Below are 13805 nucleotides of genomic sequence, written 5' to 3'. Positions count from 1 at the left end.
TTAAGAAAAAAGGAGGAGAGCTGACCTACTTAAAATCCGAGGAAAGGTGATCCAAAACTACTCCAACCATAGAACCCCAAGAAAGAAAAGCTTCATCTCCCTTTATATCATCCAACTAGGGAGCAAGCTAGTGACAGAAACCGTAATCATGCGCATTGGCCGTCCCCACCAGACTCCTTAAAAACCTAGATACATAATTGTCAAAGGAGAAGTTATAATCTGAAGTCTATCTGTTTGCTGTCATGGTCTTGTTATGAAGACACAGATCGAAGGAAGGAAGGCAGCATTAATTGCTTTAAAAACGTCACCGTTCTAAAAGGCCACACAAACGAATCACTGCAGAAGAGAGAGAACCATGGCCCATCACTTCATAGCATTTGATTGAAAATAACCTCATCACCACCTATAGCTCCGCATGGAAGAAACAACCAGGCAAACATAGAGAATGAAACCACACTCTGCCAGGACCCAAAGGCGAGATTGATTATAAACAAAAGGTACAATCTCGCCCTAGTCCAGGAAGGTAAATAATAATAATAATAATTTAGCAATTTCTGTCTCTTCTCCCTGCTATTTCTGGAGCAGTCTCTATGTAGGATGGTATCTAGGAGCTTGGCAACTGGTGAGATGACGAATCGTCACTCACTAAATCTCTCCATTGTTGAGTCACTGTTTTAACTTGGGTGTAAAACTGAATTCCAGCTTTTCCTGCGGCAGTTTATGAAACTCTGCTTTAAAACTTCAGAAACTAAGATCCCCTAAATGTGAAAGCTCTTCAAATAGGTGGCAATTCACATAGAAATCATCCAAACCACACATATTTACCGTCAAAGCTGACATTTCCAGCAAAAGATGGTTTTGCGCTAATAAACGAGGAGAATGGCAGCGGAACCGAGACAGGAACATTTATCCCAACCTGCAAAAATTCCAGTTATAGGAAATTGTTTCAGATTTCCAACCAAAAAAAATCAGTCAAACATAAAAGGAGTCACAAACAAATGTTTCACACGGGCAGCAATACTTCAGAAACTAAAGCTTTGCAGATTGGAGTAATCTTATTTCAAAAAAATTAAAAATTAAAAAAAGGACAGCAACATGCGAGGCCTTGATAGTGAAACACAAGTCATTCAGATGAAGGTTTCACTGTCTCTTCATCTTTTACCATTAAAAGCAGACCCATGACAGGCTGCACAGGACTATCTTACCTGCCCAACCTCAACCTCAGTCTGGAATTTCCTTGCAGCGACGCCAGATGTTGTAAATATAGAAGCTCCATTGCTATATCTAAAAGAAAGAATCAGGCATAGACCATGAGACAAGTATTCAATACATTCCAATTCTATGCATGTACTGGGAGAAAGTAATAGTTGAAATTACTTATTTCCATTAACAATGTTTATAGCTTCTTCGATGCTATCAGCCTGAGAGACAAGAAAAACACGTGTTAATGTCCTGGACTAAATAACTGGTGAGACAAATAGTAGGATGGATGGGTAGCAGCAAACCTGCATACAAAGAAGAACTGGGCCAAAAATATCCTCCTGCACAAGCAATAAGCCTCATTTAGTTTATGATGCAGTCAAGCTTGCTGGAAACCATCCAAGGTCACTTCTGTAAATATCACATAAACTACCTTGTAACATTCCATGTTGACTGTGACATCCGATAAGATGGTAGGACCAATGAAGTTCCCATTTTCATATCCTGCAACCTAGCATTAATAAATGGACTGAATTATAAAAAAATGATCGGCTTGATCATTTAAAAACTCCGGAGCAGAACACAATTATTGGCAAGCTTCTCAGTATTGCTTAAAGCACATCACAGCTTTCATTTAAAATTCAAAACATTCATGCAGGATCCATTATAAATAATTTAACTATTTAAACTGTGAAAATCATGTGCAGATGTAAATTAAACCAAATTATCTTATCTTATTGTTGATAAAAAGAACACATACTATAAATTTGAGCAAAAGCTTATCAAGAAAACTGTTGAGATCATAGAAGACAACATAAAACTAGATACCACAATATTTCTTCCATCAAGAACTAGCTTTGCACCACTTTCAACACCTGTTTGAATCAATGTGATTATCTGTTCCTTTTCCTGTTGAGTAAAAAACAATATTGATGAATAACAAAAGTCACTAGTTGGAAATATACATGAAGAAAGTGAATTTCTCATATACACAGCAGAAGCTGCAAACTCTCTCAAATATCGCATAGATGATGGGACATTTCTCATGATCAAAATTATTATATATCAATAACTTCAATTACTCTCTCTAGAATGGAAAACTTGATAGGTCAGGAATCTGACTCTACTATGCACCTGCTTACTAATAACTGGACCAAGCTCCGCATCCGGTTCTGTTCCAGAGGTTACTTTAAGTGCCTTGGCATGCTCTACTAACTTCTCTTCCCTGGCAAAAAGGTCTAGCAAACTCAGTGAAGGAAATGCCAGTATCCTCTACTGAATCATAATTGGGAAAAAATAAAGGAATAAATTTACAAAAGAACGTAACATTGTAACATATATCTGATATCTATTGTTTCATTCACTACCTTCGTTTGAGAAAATTCACCCCATACCTTTCAAACATTTTGCTTAGGCAAAAGTTCTTTTTTAAGAAATGTAACCTCAAAATTCAAACAAGGTTTTATTAAACTTAAAGGATATTACTATTGTTTTCACGATAGGGGTGCACCTGGAACAGCAGTTAAGCAGCCAATAAATCATTTCCTAGACATCCCATTGAAGGAAGGGGGTAAACAATGACATGATCGACTACCAACCACTAAGGGGGGTCTAGGACCGCTGACTTCCATAAAGTATCACTGCGACAAATTATACAAGCTGGTAGGTCTAAACAGAAAATTCTCCACAAATGCTTACAACTTTTACCTCCAACAACTTTGATGCAGTTTTACCAGATTAAAATCCAAGGTATTTTTTTTAGATAAAAAAATCCAAAGAAATTAAAACAAGTATAAAAAAAATACCATGGGCCTAGGCCTCCAACAAAGACAGCCATGTTCAGGGCCATGCACTTTTGTCCTGCACCACCAAAGCCAGCAGCAACTAGAGCATTTATGGTAGCACCCACACTTGCATCGGGCATGACAACTGCATGACTTTTGGATCCAATATTGGACTGAAGTAAAAAGGTCAGCCAGCAGTTAATGTCCAATAACGATTCATGTCATCCATATAGCCTCATAAAATGAACTGCACACTTACTAAAAGCATTATTTGGAGTTACCTGTGTACGTTTTCCTTTAGCTGATGCTCTTGCATACACATAAGCACCAACCTATGAGAACATAATGACAAGATTAAAACACTCTTCAACAATACATTCAAACAAGGCAAATAGAACCGTACTTCTTGTAAGTTACACTGCTGAGTCTAGCTCCCACCCAAGGAGCAAACCGTCAAATAATAAATCCACAACCTTGAACTTGACTTAATAATACAAATTAAAGTGATGTTGATGCAGGGCTTCAAATTACCACTGCAACCATTATCCTCTACACACAAACACATATGTATTCCTTTCTTTCTGTTTTCTCATCCCTAATGTTTTTATCTCTTTCCACTAAAAACTTATCCTTCCATCTAATAGCAAACCAAATATCCTCATAACTTTCACACAGTTGCAGCATTACAGTTACTCCTATAGCAATTCGCCTACACTATTTTAGCTCAGAACCAAAAGCAGCTTAAGCGGGAAGTCATTAATTTTTACCAAAGTAAACCAACAAAAATCAGTGAATCCATCCACACAACTTGAGGGAAAATAGCAAATTCTGTGATAATATACACCTAAAAGATGCAGATTCAGCAACTTACTGCAAAAACTTGACAGGTTGAAATTACTTACCGCATTTGGACCAACAAATGAAATAGCTTTAATATCATCGTCATCGCAAATACCATTAATAATTTCCTGCCCATATCAAATTTAGAAAATGAGAAATAAAAAAATAAGAAAAGTAACTGCAATAAAAATAACAGCGCTCATGGCAGTGACGCAAACACATAGCAAGCTCAGTTCAGTTAAAAGTTCATATGAAACCAAGGACGCATTGCAAACAAGTCATGTGTGGTAGACATAAAAGAAAAGGTCTTGTTTGTCACGCCTTCAATTGAAAAGGACTGAGTATTTAAAAGCAAATGTCTTGTATTTGTTTCAGCATATGTAATTCGATCCTCTTATGCTATTCATATGGTCCACAAAGGCATGTGATGATGCAAGCAATAACCTGCATGCAATTCTTAAACTGGAAGTAAAAGTGCAAAACCAAAATTGTAATATTGAAAGTGAAACCTTACATTAGTGCCATGGACAATATTTAAGACACCATTAGGCAAACCAGCCTCCATAGCTAACTCTGCAAGCATCACAGAAGCCCCTGAAATAACACCAACCAACATATTGCTTGTAACCTGCAAATGTCTAGTAAGAAATCTTTCAAGTTGTATTAAAAGCAGATACAGAAACTCTAATTGACCTACAATCTTGGGAGCGGAGCTGCAAATAGCATAACACTTTGGAAGGCATAACTATCTTATATCTTGGGGGTGTAATGGGCTCATGGTGCCCCAAAACTTTAAAAATTTCTTTATGCAAGTCCTAAAAGTTACTGACTCTCTTCAAATTTACCATTATTTCACAGGAAATAAACATTTTGCACTGCCAGATATTACTACCATTCTATAAACATCATTAGTTTATTTTATTTATTGAAAGTACCCCTATACCATTACATTTAGGCACCCTCGTTTTTTAAATCCTGGCAGATTTGCAATCCAACAGTTTACATCTGTAATGTGCTTCATGCACCAATAAAGATAGTGAAAAAGCTTTACATGAAATTAAAATGCGTGTTTCAGCTACCATGATCTAATACACCATATCAGGAAAATGGAGACATAACCACCAGGAATCATTTGGCAATCACCTGGGTCCTTCTCCGATGGCTTTAGAATAAAGGTATTACCACATGTGACGGCAATTGGAAAAATCTGCAAACAAAGAGCAAAACCATCAGTGGTCATATCTAAACCATGTAATTTCCCTAGTCAATGTTCCTGGAGAGCTTTGAAGCAGGAATGGTTTCTTTTAAATAAGCAGATATTAATAAAATGTGAAAAAATAAGTTTATTTTCATAACCATGATCTCATTTTTTATTTCTCAAGCACATAAGTTGCAGATACGATGGTGATCTCACATATCAGATACTTGAAATGAACCTGAAGTCCATATCAGAAGGGCAGGTAATAACAAATGATAGTTCAACTAGCTTACCCATAGTGGGATCATAGCTGGAAACTCAAAAGGGCATATCCCAGCACAGACACCAAGTGGTTCTCTAATGCTATAGGTATCAATTCCACTCGATATGTTGGAAACAAACTCCCCAATCTGCAGAGATGCCAATCCACAAGCATGTTCCACCACCTCTACGAGGGAACATCCAAGACTTTGTAGAGCAAAGTGTCAACAAATGAGATTTCTCACAGATAACAGATAAGACACTAACCTAATCCTCGTAATACATCACCATGTGCATCCTTCAAAGTCTTTCCATGTTCGGTAGTAATGCTCATGGCTAGTTTGTCCTGCAAAATAGTAGTTCACATCAACTGAACAGATATGCAGGCTAGAAGTTTATAAATTCAAAAATTTACAATATCTCTCCGAATAAGCTCTTGGAACTTGAACATGATGCGTTGACGGGTGGTAATAGGTGTGTCTCTCCACTGTGGAAAAGCTCGCTTTGCTGCAAAAACTGCAGCTCTGAACTCCTCATTTGTAGTTAGAGGAACTTGAGAAACAACTTGCTGTGTTGCCTGTCATGTTTGGATAACATAATCATAACAAATGACTTGATAATTATTGACTAAATAACTTTGGATACATAAATCCAAAATAATCTTTTAATGGAACTAAACTCACAGGATTTATGACATCGATGGATGCAAATGACTGTGAATTAACAAGTCTACCGCCAATAAAATTAGGAACCCTCTGGCACACAATACTTAGTAGGTTAAAATCCAGCATGAATATAGTGAAAAGTCCCACCAAATAGGAGCGGGAAAAAAAGAATAACTCAAAAGGTAGAAATTTCTTTTTGCCTCTCATCCAAGTAGCTGGGATGACTTCTGTAGGTCTAAGTTACTTCTACTTATGTCTGGGCTTACCATGGGGTAGCGCTGCCTCCAAGAAGGCTCAGCAATTGAGAGATGTTTGTCCCTTCCAGCAGATTTCTCAGGTCTCAATGACTTGAAATTTCTCACTGCACCAAAAAAAGAATCAATCACCCACTGTAAGGAAATGGGCGCTTAAATAAAGGCCACCTGCCAGTAGATAACTGCATACAATGTTCTTCAACAAGATCAAAAGATGCTGTGATGTTGTATAAATTAAGATGGTGAGATTTACATTATGAAAATGTGCTCCCAGGTACCACCAAAGAAGGGGGCTCTGAGCAATGAACTAATGCACAGATTCGGTTCATCCCTGTAGTAATAGGATGAATTAAGTTAAAGACATGAAAGCGTAAGAAGTCAGCAGCTCCCCCCACTTTCAGGTCTCAATTTAAGAGTTTTCATGGTGAGGGAACCATAATTAATCATTAATAATTACTTAATTCATTGTAGCAGCAGCCTTGGTACAAGTCAATGGTGGAGCAAATAGAGTCTGACAAGGTTCAAAAAAGATTTTCAAACCTAAAACAGCCGAGTGACGATAATATGTTCAAGCAGCCAAAGTCACAGGGCATGAAGTTCATAAAGGTCAAACTTAATCATCTGAACATTGACATTCTTCATCAAATACCTGGAAAATGTAGAGAGTCCAACTTCATTGGATCATGAAATGAAGGTTTCACAATGACAGATTGCACACATTTAATATGTTCAAAGCAGAATGAAAGGGGATATAGTAAGGGAAAAACGAAAAGGAAAAATGAAAAAGAGTGCTTGATAATAAAATATTGGCAGAGTAACCTGCCTGTCATATTTCCTTGTCGAAGTTTGGCTTTAACATTGTAAACATGCTTTGGAGTGGACAAAAGCTCTGGATTGCTTTGTCTCAGTCGCTTCAGAATCTGGCGAGGTTTTAATCCAGCTTCTGTCATCTCCTTAATCAACACAATCTCACTCTCAGAAAAGCGACGAGCAGAAGGATGTTCTGTAATGTCCTTCAGTGGCTCATGGTTGTGTGTTCCGTTTTTAATAGTAAGCACCCACAACCCATCATCCTTCTTACCCACAGCTTCAAAGGGACAGTTAGTAAGTCGTGAACCAGATCTTTTTCTGCGCTTCCGTTCAGCCGAAGTCTCTTCATCAGCTTTCTTCCTGTTACGGTAAACACCTCCCCTATCACAGCCAAGTACCACTACTCTTTCTCTCTTGGACTGCTTGATGGTTACAACATATCCTTGAGATACAGCAAAGTCCCCAACATGTTGTATAAGTTCTTCACGATCTACAAAAGTTCCAGGAGGAGGTGGTAGCATCTGCATTTGAGCTTCATCCAATCCACTTCCACTACTACTCTGAATATCCGTCATTAATGTACAAACGAAACGACCTGCAACGAAGCATAATATTTATCGCATAAACATATCTTCAAATTTGGATGAATTGTCTTCCACAATTGCCAAGATAATTCTCTGCCTTCTCACACAACAAAACTAGAAAATAAAATGACGACTTGAATTCAATTTCTTTTTTTACAAAGGGATCCATTGCATGGTCTCTGGAATCACAATTTTAGTTAGTTCCAGTTCCTGTATTTTCACTGTAACCAAACAGGTAGCAAGTACGGAAAAAAGTTATGTACAAACAGTGCCAAGTAAAACAATCACAAATTTGAAAACTTAATTAGCATTTCAAGAATCAATTGTTTATCAAAGTGTCAGCACAACTCAACATATATTCTCCTTCAATTTTTTTCTTGTTTTCTCGGTAACCAAACTGCACAGATAAAAGTGACGGAAACTTACAGGAGAAATTGATCGAGCGGTAATCGAAGGAGAAGGACGTCCGGCGAATCTAGGGAATTTGAATTTTTTATAGTGCATAGATCGGTGTCGCAGAAGAATTACGAACCGTTTGTAGAGGAAACGAGTTAGGAACTGTAATTAGCTAGTTCTGGGCACAACCAAGGTCTTGTGTTTGGCTTGAGAAAATTGACGGGGGGTACTTGAGGAGCGTGAAGCGGATTTAACGGGCATTTTTTCTGTTTCAAACAAACAGCACTTTGGAAGGAATATTGGATGAGGCGATTTGTAAAATTACTTGGAGTGCATTTTGGTGTGTTCTTGCCTTGTAATATTGTTTTTTGTGTTTTGAAAATTATTAAATGTATTTTTTTATAATTTTAATATATTAATATTAAAAATTTTAAATAAATTATTTTAATATATTTTCTATTAAGATGGTGCTTAGAGTATGGTAAAGTATTTTTTCTAGAAATATATAAAAATAATTTATTTGTTTTAAAAATTTATTTTTAATATAAACACATTAAAATAATTTAAAATAATAAATTTAAAATAAAATAAATAAATTTTAATAAAAAATGTGTTGAAACTCAACGTCTAAACATCGCTAAAACTAATTCTACGTCGCATTTCAAATCACAGTTTTGGTTTACTTGTTGCTGATAATAATATCAACCACAAAATATCTTGAAATTTAAGGGTTTGTCATTATTATTGATCTAGTACCTAAAATGCCCTTATAAGAAAGAACAAGAGGGACAAAACAAGAGGACAAAAAAAAAGAAGGGAACGACACTAAAGAAATTCAACTTTTTAATTTGTAAGATTTATTCCTTATTATTTTAATAAACTTGAGAAAAATAAATTATTTTCCAGTTCATTTTCCATAACATAACCAAACATTGGAAAGTGTTTTTCAGTTCTAAAATGCCCTTATAAGAAAGAACAAGAGGGACAAAACAAGAGGACAAAAAAAAAGAAGGGAACGACACTAAAGATAACACTACCAAACATCGAAAAATATTTTCTCGGAATTCATTTTCTAGGAATTCACTTTTCTCGGAATTCACTTTCCAAAAAAAAACAATTTTCCTACAAACAAACGGATCCTAAAAAAAAATCAGCAACGCCAACAATGGTAACCTCGCCACCACCGCCAGAACCACCTCACTCTCTCAAACCATCAGCACCCTTCCTCCCTCACCCGCTAAAAAAATCTTCATTTGTCCTCTCTCACCCACTAAAGCAACCTTCCCTCTCCTACAAGCAGAACCACCTCTCTAGTCACAGCTATTGTTCTTCCACAACTACACATCAACCCACTTCACCACCATCGTCATGGATCAACACTACCCAGCCTTGCCAGCATCATCTTCCCACGCACATTTTAACAGAAGACAGTCGCCAACCAATCCAGCTCCCCACATCATCACCAGCGCCAATTATTCATTTTCTTGTTGCTTTAGTGATGACCCATGAATGATAGAGTGCGGTCATGAATCAAAAAGAAGAAGAGAGGTGTTTTCCATCTTGTAATGAGTTATTGCAATTAATTACGAATGCTTAATTACTTAGTTACACTTTCTTGCTACGCTGAAATTTTGTCCAATCATGTTGTAATTTTACTAATTACCATATAATATTTATAGTTACAAATGATGAAGTGCAATTTTTTTTTACTTTATAAAAGGAAAAAACTGTTACTTCATTTTTACTTTCTAAAAGAGATTATTTTTGAGCGATTATAAACTAATTTTTTTTGACCAGCTTATACATTACCTTGGACTAAATTCTAAGGATAAGATGAATAAAATTAGTATTTAATCATCACATTAGTCGGCTTTCAGTTGGATGAACAGTTAAAATGCTTGGATCGTGTGAATCTTGTAATGTGCATGATACAAATACTGTACCATCACAACGGTGGTTCAAAAATTCAAAGATGTACATCTTCGTTCTAAATTAGAAGAACTTTGGCCCATACAGTTTGTTTCTTCCCTTAGTTGCTGTCACTGTGTCGCATATAGTTGAAAGAAAATGAATTATCACAAGCATTAAGAACCGAAAGAGAGCTAATTTTGTCAGGAATCACTGGCATCATACCACTGTAAACGATGTAAAGCTTCAGTATCTGCTAAACCAGGATACATGCTAAGATGCAAATGAAAAATCTTGCAGTAATGGAGTTTAGCTGTCCATCTTCTTAAAGACGATAGAAAATGAAGAACCAAAAAAAATGGCTTTCACTTCCCTGCCCCAGGTGCCATTGGCGTGACACAATTTTTTACCTCTCTCGCACATCATTCTAGTCGTATCCACGCAAATCAGCCACTGCTTCACAGGTTGAGATTATAATGCGTAATTGAGTTTTCCGAGCATTATAAGTTAAATATATACTAGTACTTGTAAGGAATTGCGGTCCAGGGTCAATGCCGGTGGGTATAGACAGTTGATTATTAAGGAAGAATCAGAGTTGGAGCTATAACTGGGGATGCAACATTCACGTTCGTGGCCATTCAAAAAACTAGCAGCCCGAGATTGATCGCAGTACCAATGATATCAAAAAAGGAGCAGCCTGAGATTTATTGTAGTTCCAATGATACACAAGTTACGAAAAAGGATCTCTTATACGTAGGACGAAAGCACGAAGCACATGATCCATGAACAGGGCATGTTATTCTACTACAAAAGATTTCTGGACACTTTTAGTACTGCGGTTTAATAGTATTTTTTAAAAAAATTGAAATTATTTTAAATTTAAATTGCTTTTTTATATTTTTAGATTATTTTAATTTATTAATATCAAAAATAAATTTTAAAAAAATATCTAACAAGAAAATTAATCCATGCAGATTAAATTAGAATTAGGAAACAACATGACATCAACAGTAGCTGAAAAGACAGTGAAATGCATTTACCCCAGATCGTCTAAAACTATCAAGTGCTAACATGAAATGCATTTACAGAATTACACGAATACATTGAATCCAAAGACATTAAGAAAATACAGATTTAACAGAAGTGTATTGTAAATGCTTTCCAGTACATGTATCATTCTACAAGGGGTTTATTTCACCCCCATCAACTCAATACAAGTCAGTGAAAACCTGCACTAACCAGTTATTCAAGGTGCCATCAAGAACTCAGAGAACTGAAGAGTCCATGCTGTCAAGAGATAGATTCGGCACATCTTCAATACCATCTTCCATGGTGGAACGAAGATAGCTCATCCTTGCACCAGACGCTTCAAATTGATCCACTTCATCACTCTTCACATACTGCCCCAGCTTTTCTCTGTACAGTCTCAAATTCTCCTCCATTTCACTCCTTTCATGCTCAAGATTGATTATGTCCCATTGCAATGATTCAATCACTTCTTTTAGAAATTCTTGTTTCCGTTCTGCCAATTGGCGATACTGTTTGGCTTCAATCTCCGTTGAACTCTTTTCATTCTGAAGCCTTAAAATCATTGCCATAGCCTCATCAGCCGCTGATGCAGAAGCCATTCTCTCCTTTTCAAGTTCTGCATGAGCCATATCCGCTCTCAGCCTCTCAATCTTGACCAATCTCCTCAGTGCCGTCACATCATATTCCTCATCTTCAACACTATACTCTCTCTCACAATCATCGTCATCAAGAATACCATCGTTCACAACTTCCTTTCTCGTCATTGAATTGTCCTCATTTTTTGCTTTTGAATTCTCCAAGCAAGACGACGGAATCTTTGTATCACACAGTTTATCAAAATCCAATTTTGAACAAGACCCATTTTTAGGATTCCTCGATTCCCCCCTGAAACCACATAGAAACTGAACCAGAGACTTACCATGCCAGGTAAACTGCAAAAACCTCAACCCTAAACAGAACATGAAAAACAGCCACAAAAAATTGAAAACCGACGAGAAATACCTAAACACAAAAAACCCACCTTTGAACCCAACGTTTTGAGTCAGGACCTTCAAGTATGATACGCAATCCATCAAAAACAGCCCCGAAAAAGCCAGCAAGATTCCCTTGTACAATTCAAGAACAGAGCAAGTGACAATCAACAAACAAACACAACCCAGAATCCGCATGTGGGTCTAGTACTAGTAAAATCCTCTCGCCCTGTATCCTTCAATTAAATGTCGAAACCTCTCAAAACTTATGACCGTGACCATTTAACCAATGAATGCCCACCAAATATGGAAATCCTTTTGTAAGATAAACAAGAAAGAGACGGAGGACATGCCAAATTGCAATTAATGCGTTAATGTTTTGAGGAGTAAAATCACCACGTTCATTAGGCAAGTAGAAGTTTTGTTGTTAGTGACCTTCATCTGTATTAGAGAGAGCCTTGATACAGAGACAGCTAACAGAGAGATTGGCGTGCTAGGGTAAGTGAGGGAGTGTCCGTGTGTGTGCGGGACTTGGAGCGAAAGGAGGGGTATATATCAGGAACCGTACTATAAGCGATAAATTCGAGGGATGTCCTTTTTGAAGAAAACAATTATTAAAGTTATTGAAATATCCCCATGCTTTATTTTTTTTCTTTGTTTTGCTTCGAGAAAACAATTACCATTTCTAACATATCGGATAATCTAATAATAGAAACTTACTGGATCATTCTACACGTTGCGTCGTGGATTGCATGAATATTTATATCCAAGTGTTTTTAATATATTTTTAATAGAAAAAATTAAATCATATTAAAATTAATTTAATATTATAGGATTGATTCGACAAATTAAAAAATAATATAAATAATTAATAAAATTATAATTTAATTAATAAAATTAAAATGAAATTTTTAAAAAAATTATTTAATCTACCATATATTAGATTCTCTCATATCAATTTAAATTAATTCATTAAATATGTTACTTAAATAATAAAATCATGAATAATTTTGTAGGGGATAAATAAAAAAATATTAAACTAAATTCTCAATTAATCTATTATTAAAAAATAAAATTTATAATAAAATTCAATTAAAAAATAAATTAAATCAAGTTAACCTACTAAAATTATATCAGAAAATTGTAATAACCTTGTAAACTTATTGTCGCAATTTTTTTTTATTAATTATCTTGCCTTGATAATATATATTGGTCTTGATTTTTTATTATTAGGTTTATAGATCTTCAAAGTAAAATAACATATTTTGATTGACTTTTTATAAAGTTATCCTAATTTCATAATTTAAGTCATGAATTTTACAGGATAATCATGTTGACTCGAGTTTTTTTAAATTTTATTATTAAACATTAGGTTAATTAAGAATTAGACTTTATAATTTTTGTATCATTTTTTATGTAATTATCTCATTCTTCTAATGTAATATCCCACATCAACAGGTAGAAGAGTGGTAGTTAATTTTGCTAAAAGTGTTGATTAACAACTTGTTATATATATTTTAGAGCGTTAGGCTTAGATATGAGCTCACATCACTAGAAATAAAATTACGAGTACAGTAAGACTCAAAGCAGACAATATATTGCAAGTTGGGCCAAACTATTACTTTTAATTCGGGTTCAACATGTTATTTTAGATTGAGTCGAGATGTTTTTTTTTTATCTTTATCTCATTTTATTTTTTCCAGTAAAGTCCTCCATATATGGGTTGACTAGGAATTGATATTTGTATTTTTTTTTTCATTTCATGTGTTTATTATAGTTTTATGACCCGATCACGAGTTAGGTCAATTGACTTAATTTTTTATTTTTTTATTTTTATTATTTAAAATTAATTTATTGAGATCTACACTTCATGATTTGTTTCGAGTTGTGTTTTACAAAGTTATC

At 35.4% G+C, this 13805-nt stretch overlaps 2 protein-coding genes across 4 annotated transcripts; both read right to left on the bottom strand.

Annotated features, from left to right (window-relative positions):
• LOC105109975 (methylmalonate-semialdehyde dehydrogenase [acylating], mitochondrial-like) lies at window positions 1-8313 on the bottom strand. 3 transcript variants are annotated; one of them, XR_839382.1, is made up of 20 exons: window positions 8023-8313; window positions 7026-7607; window positions 6215-6309; window positions 5967-6038; window positions 5699-5860; window positions 5551-5629; window positions 5316-5470; window positions 4968-5031; window positions 4339-4418; window positions 3887-3952; window positions 3266-3316; window positions 3006-3157; window positions 2335-2425; window positions 2029-2109; window positions 1634-1704; window positions 1506-1541; window positions 1378-1421; window positions 1206-1284; window positions 826-916; window positions 1-708 (listed from the first exon to the last, which is right to left on the bottom strand). XR_839382.1 is itself a non-coding variant. In XM_011004861.1 (20 exons), the coding sequence occupies exons 2-20, from the start codon at window positions 7585-7587 to the stop codon at window positions 605-607; spliced, it is 2142 nt and encodes a 713-aa protein (XP_011003163.1). In that variant the 5' UTR covers window positions 7588-7607; window positions 8023-8311; the 3' UTR covers window positions 1-604. The 3 variants fall into 3 exon arrangements, 2 of the variants coding, with proteins under 2 accessions (XP_011003163.1, XP_011003175.1); XM_011004861.1 differs by having other exon boundaries at window positions 1634-1711; window positions 8023-8311; XM_011004873.1 differs by lacking the exon at window positions 8023-8313 and adding an exon at window positions 6743-6851 and having other exon boundaries at window positions 1634-1711; window positions 7026-7109.
• Window positions 8314-10911: 2598 nt separating this feature from the next.
• On the bottom strand, window positions 10912-12437 carry LOC105109966 (uncharacterized). The gene is made up of 2 exons (XM_011004849.1): window positions 11951-12437; window positions 10912-11878 (listed from the first exon to the last, which is right to left on the bottom strand). Exons 1-2 carry the CDS (start codon window positions 12096-12098, stop codon window positions 11166-11168), a joined length of 861 nt encoding a protein of 286 aa, XP_011003151.1. The 5' UTR covers window positions 12099-12437; the 3' UTR covers window positions 10912-11165.
• Between the last annotated feature and the right edge of the window lie 1368 nt (window positions 12438-13805).

Source organism: Populus euphratica, unplaced genomic scaffold (genome assembly GCF_000495115.2).
Source record: "Populus euphratica unplaced genomic scaffold, PopEup_1.0 scaffold3.1, whole genome shotgun sequence".
NCBI lineage: Eukaryota > Viridiplantae > Streptophyta > Magnoliopsida > Malpighiales > Salicaceae > Populus > Populus euphratica.
Note: the sequence above shows the minus strand (reverse complement) of the source record. Positions and strands in the feature narration are given on the sequence as shown.

Coding starts and splice junctions, on each gene's coding strand:
- LOC105109975 (XM_011004861.1), bottom strand. CDS start 7,587: ATGACGGATATTCAGAGTAGTAGTGGAAGTGGATTGGATGAAGCTCAA. Junction 917..1,205: donor CTGAGGTTGAGGTTGGGCAG/GTAAGATAGTCC, acceptor GAATTTTTGCAG/GTTGGGATAAATGTTCCTGT. Junction 709..825: donor TGGAAATGTCAGCTTTGACG/GTAAATATGTGT, acceptor AAACTGCCGCAG/GAAAAGCTGGAATTCAGTTT.
- LOC105109966 (XM_011004849.1), bottom strand. CDS start 12,098: ATGCGGATTCTGGGTTGTGTTTGTTTGTTGATTGTCACTTGCTCTGTT. Junction 11,879..11,950: donor TCAAAACGTTGGGTTCAAAG/GTGGGTTTTTTG, acceptor TGTTCTGTTTAG/GGTTGAGGTTTTTGCAGTTT.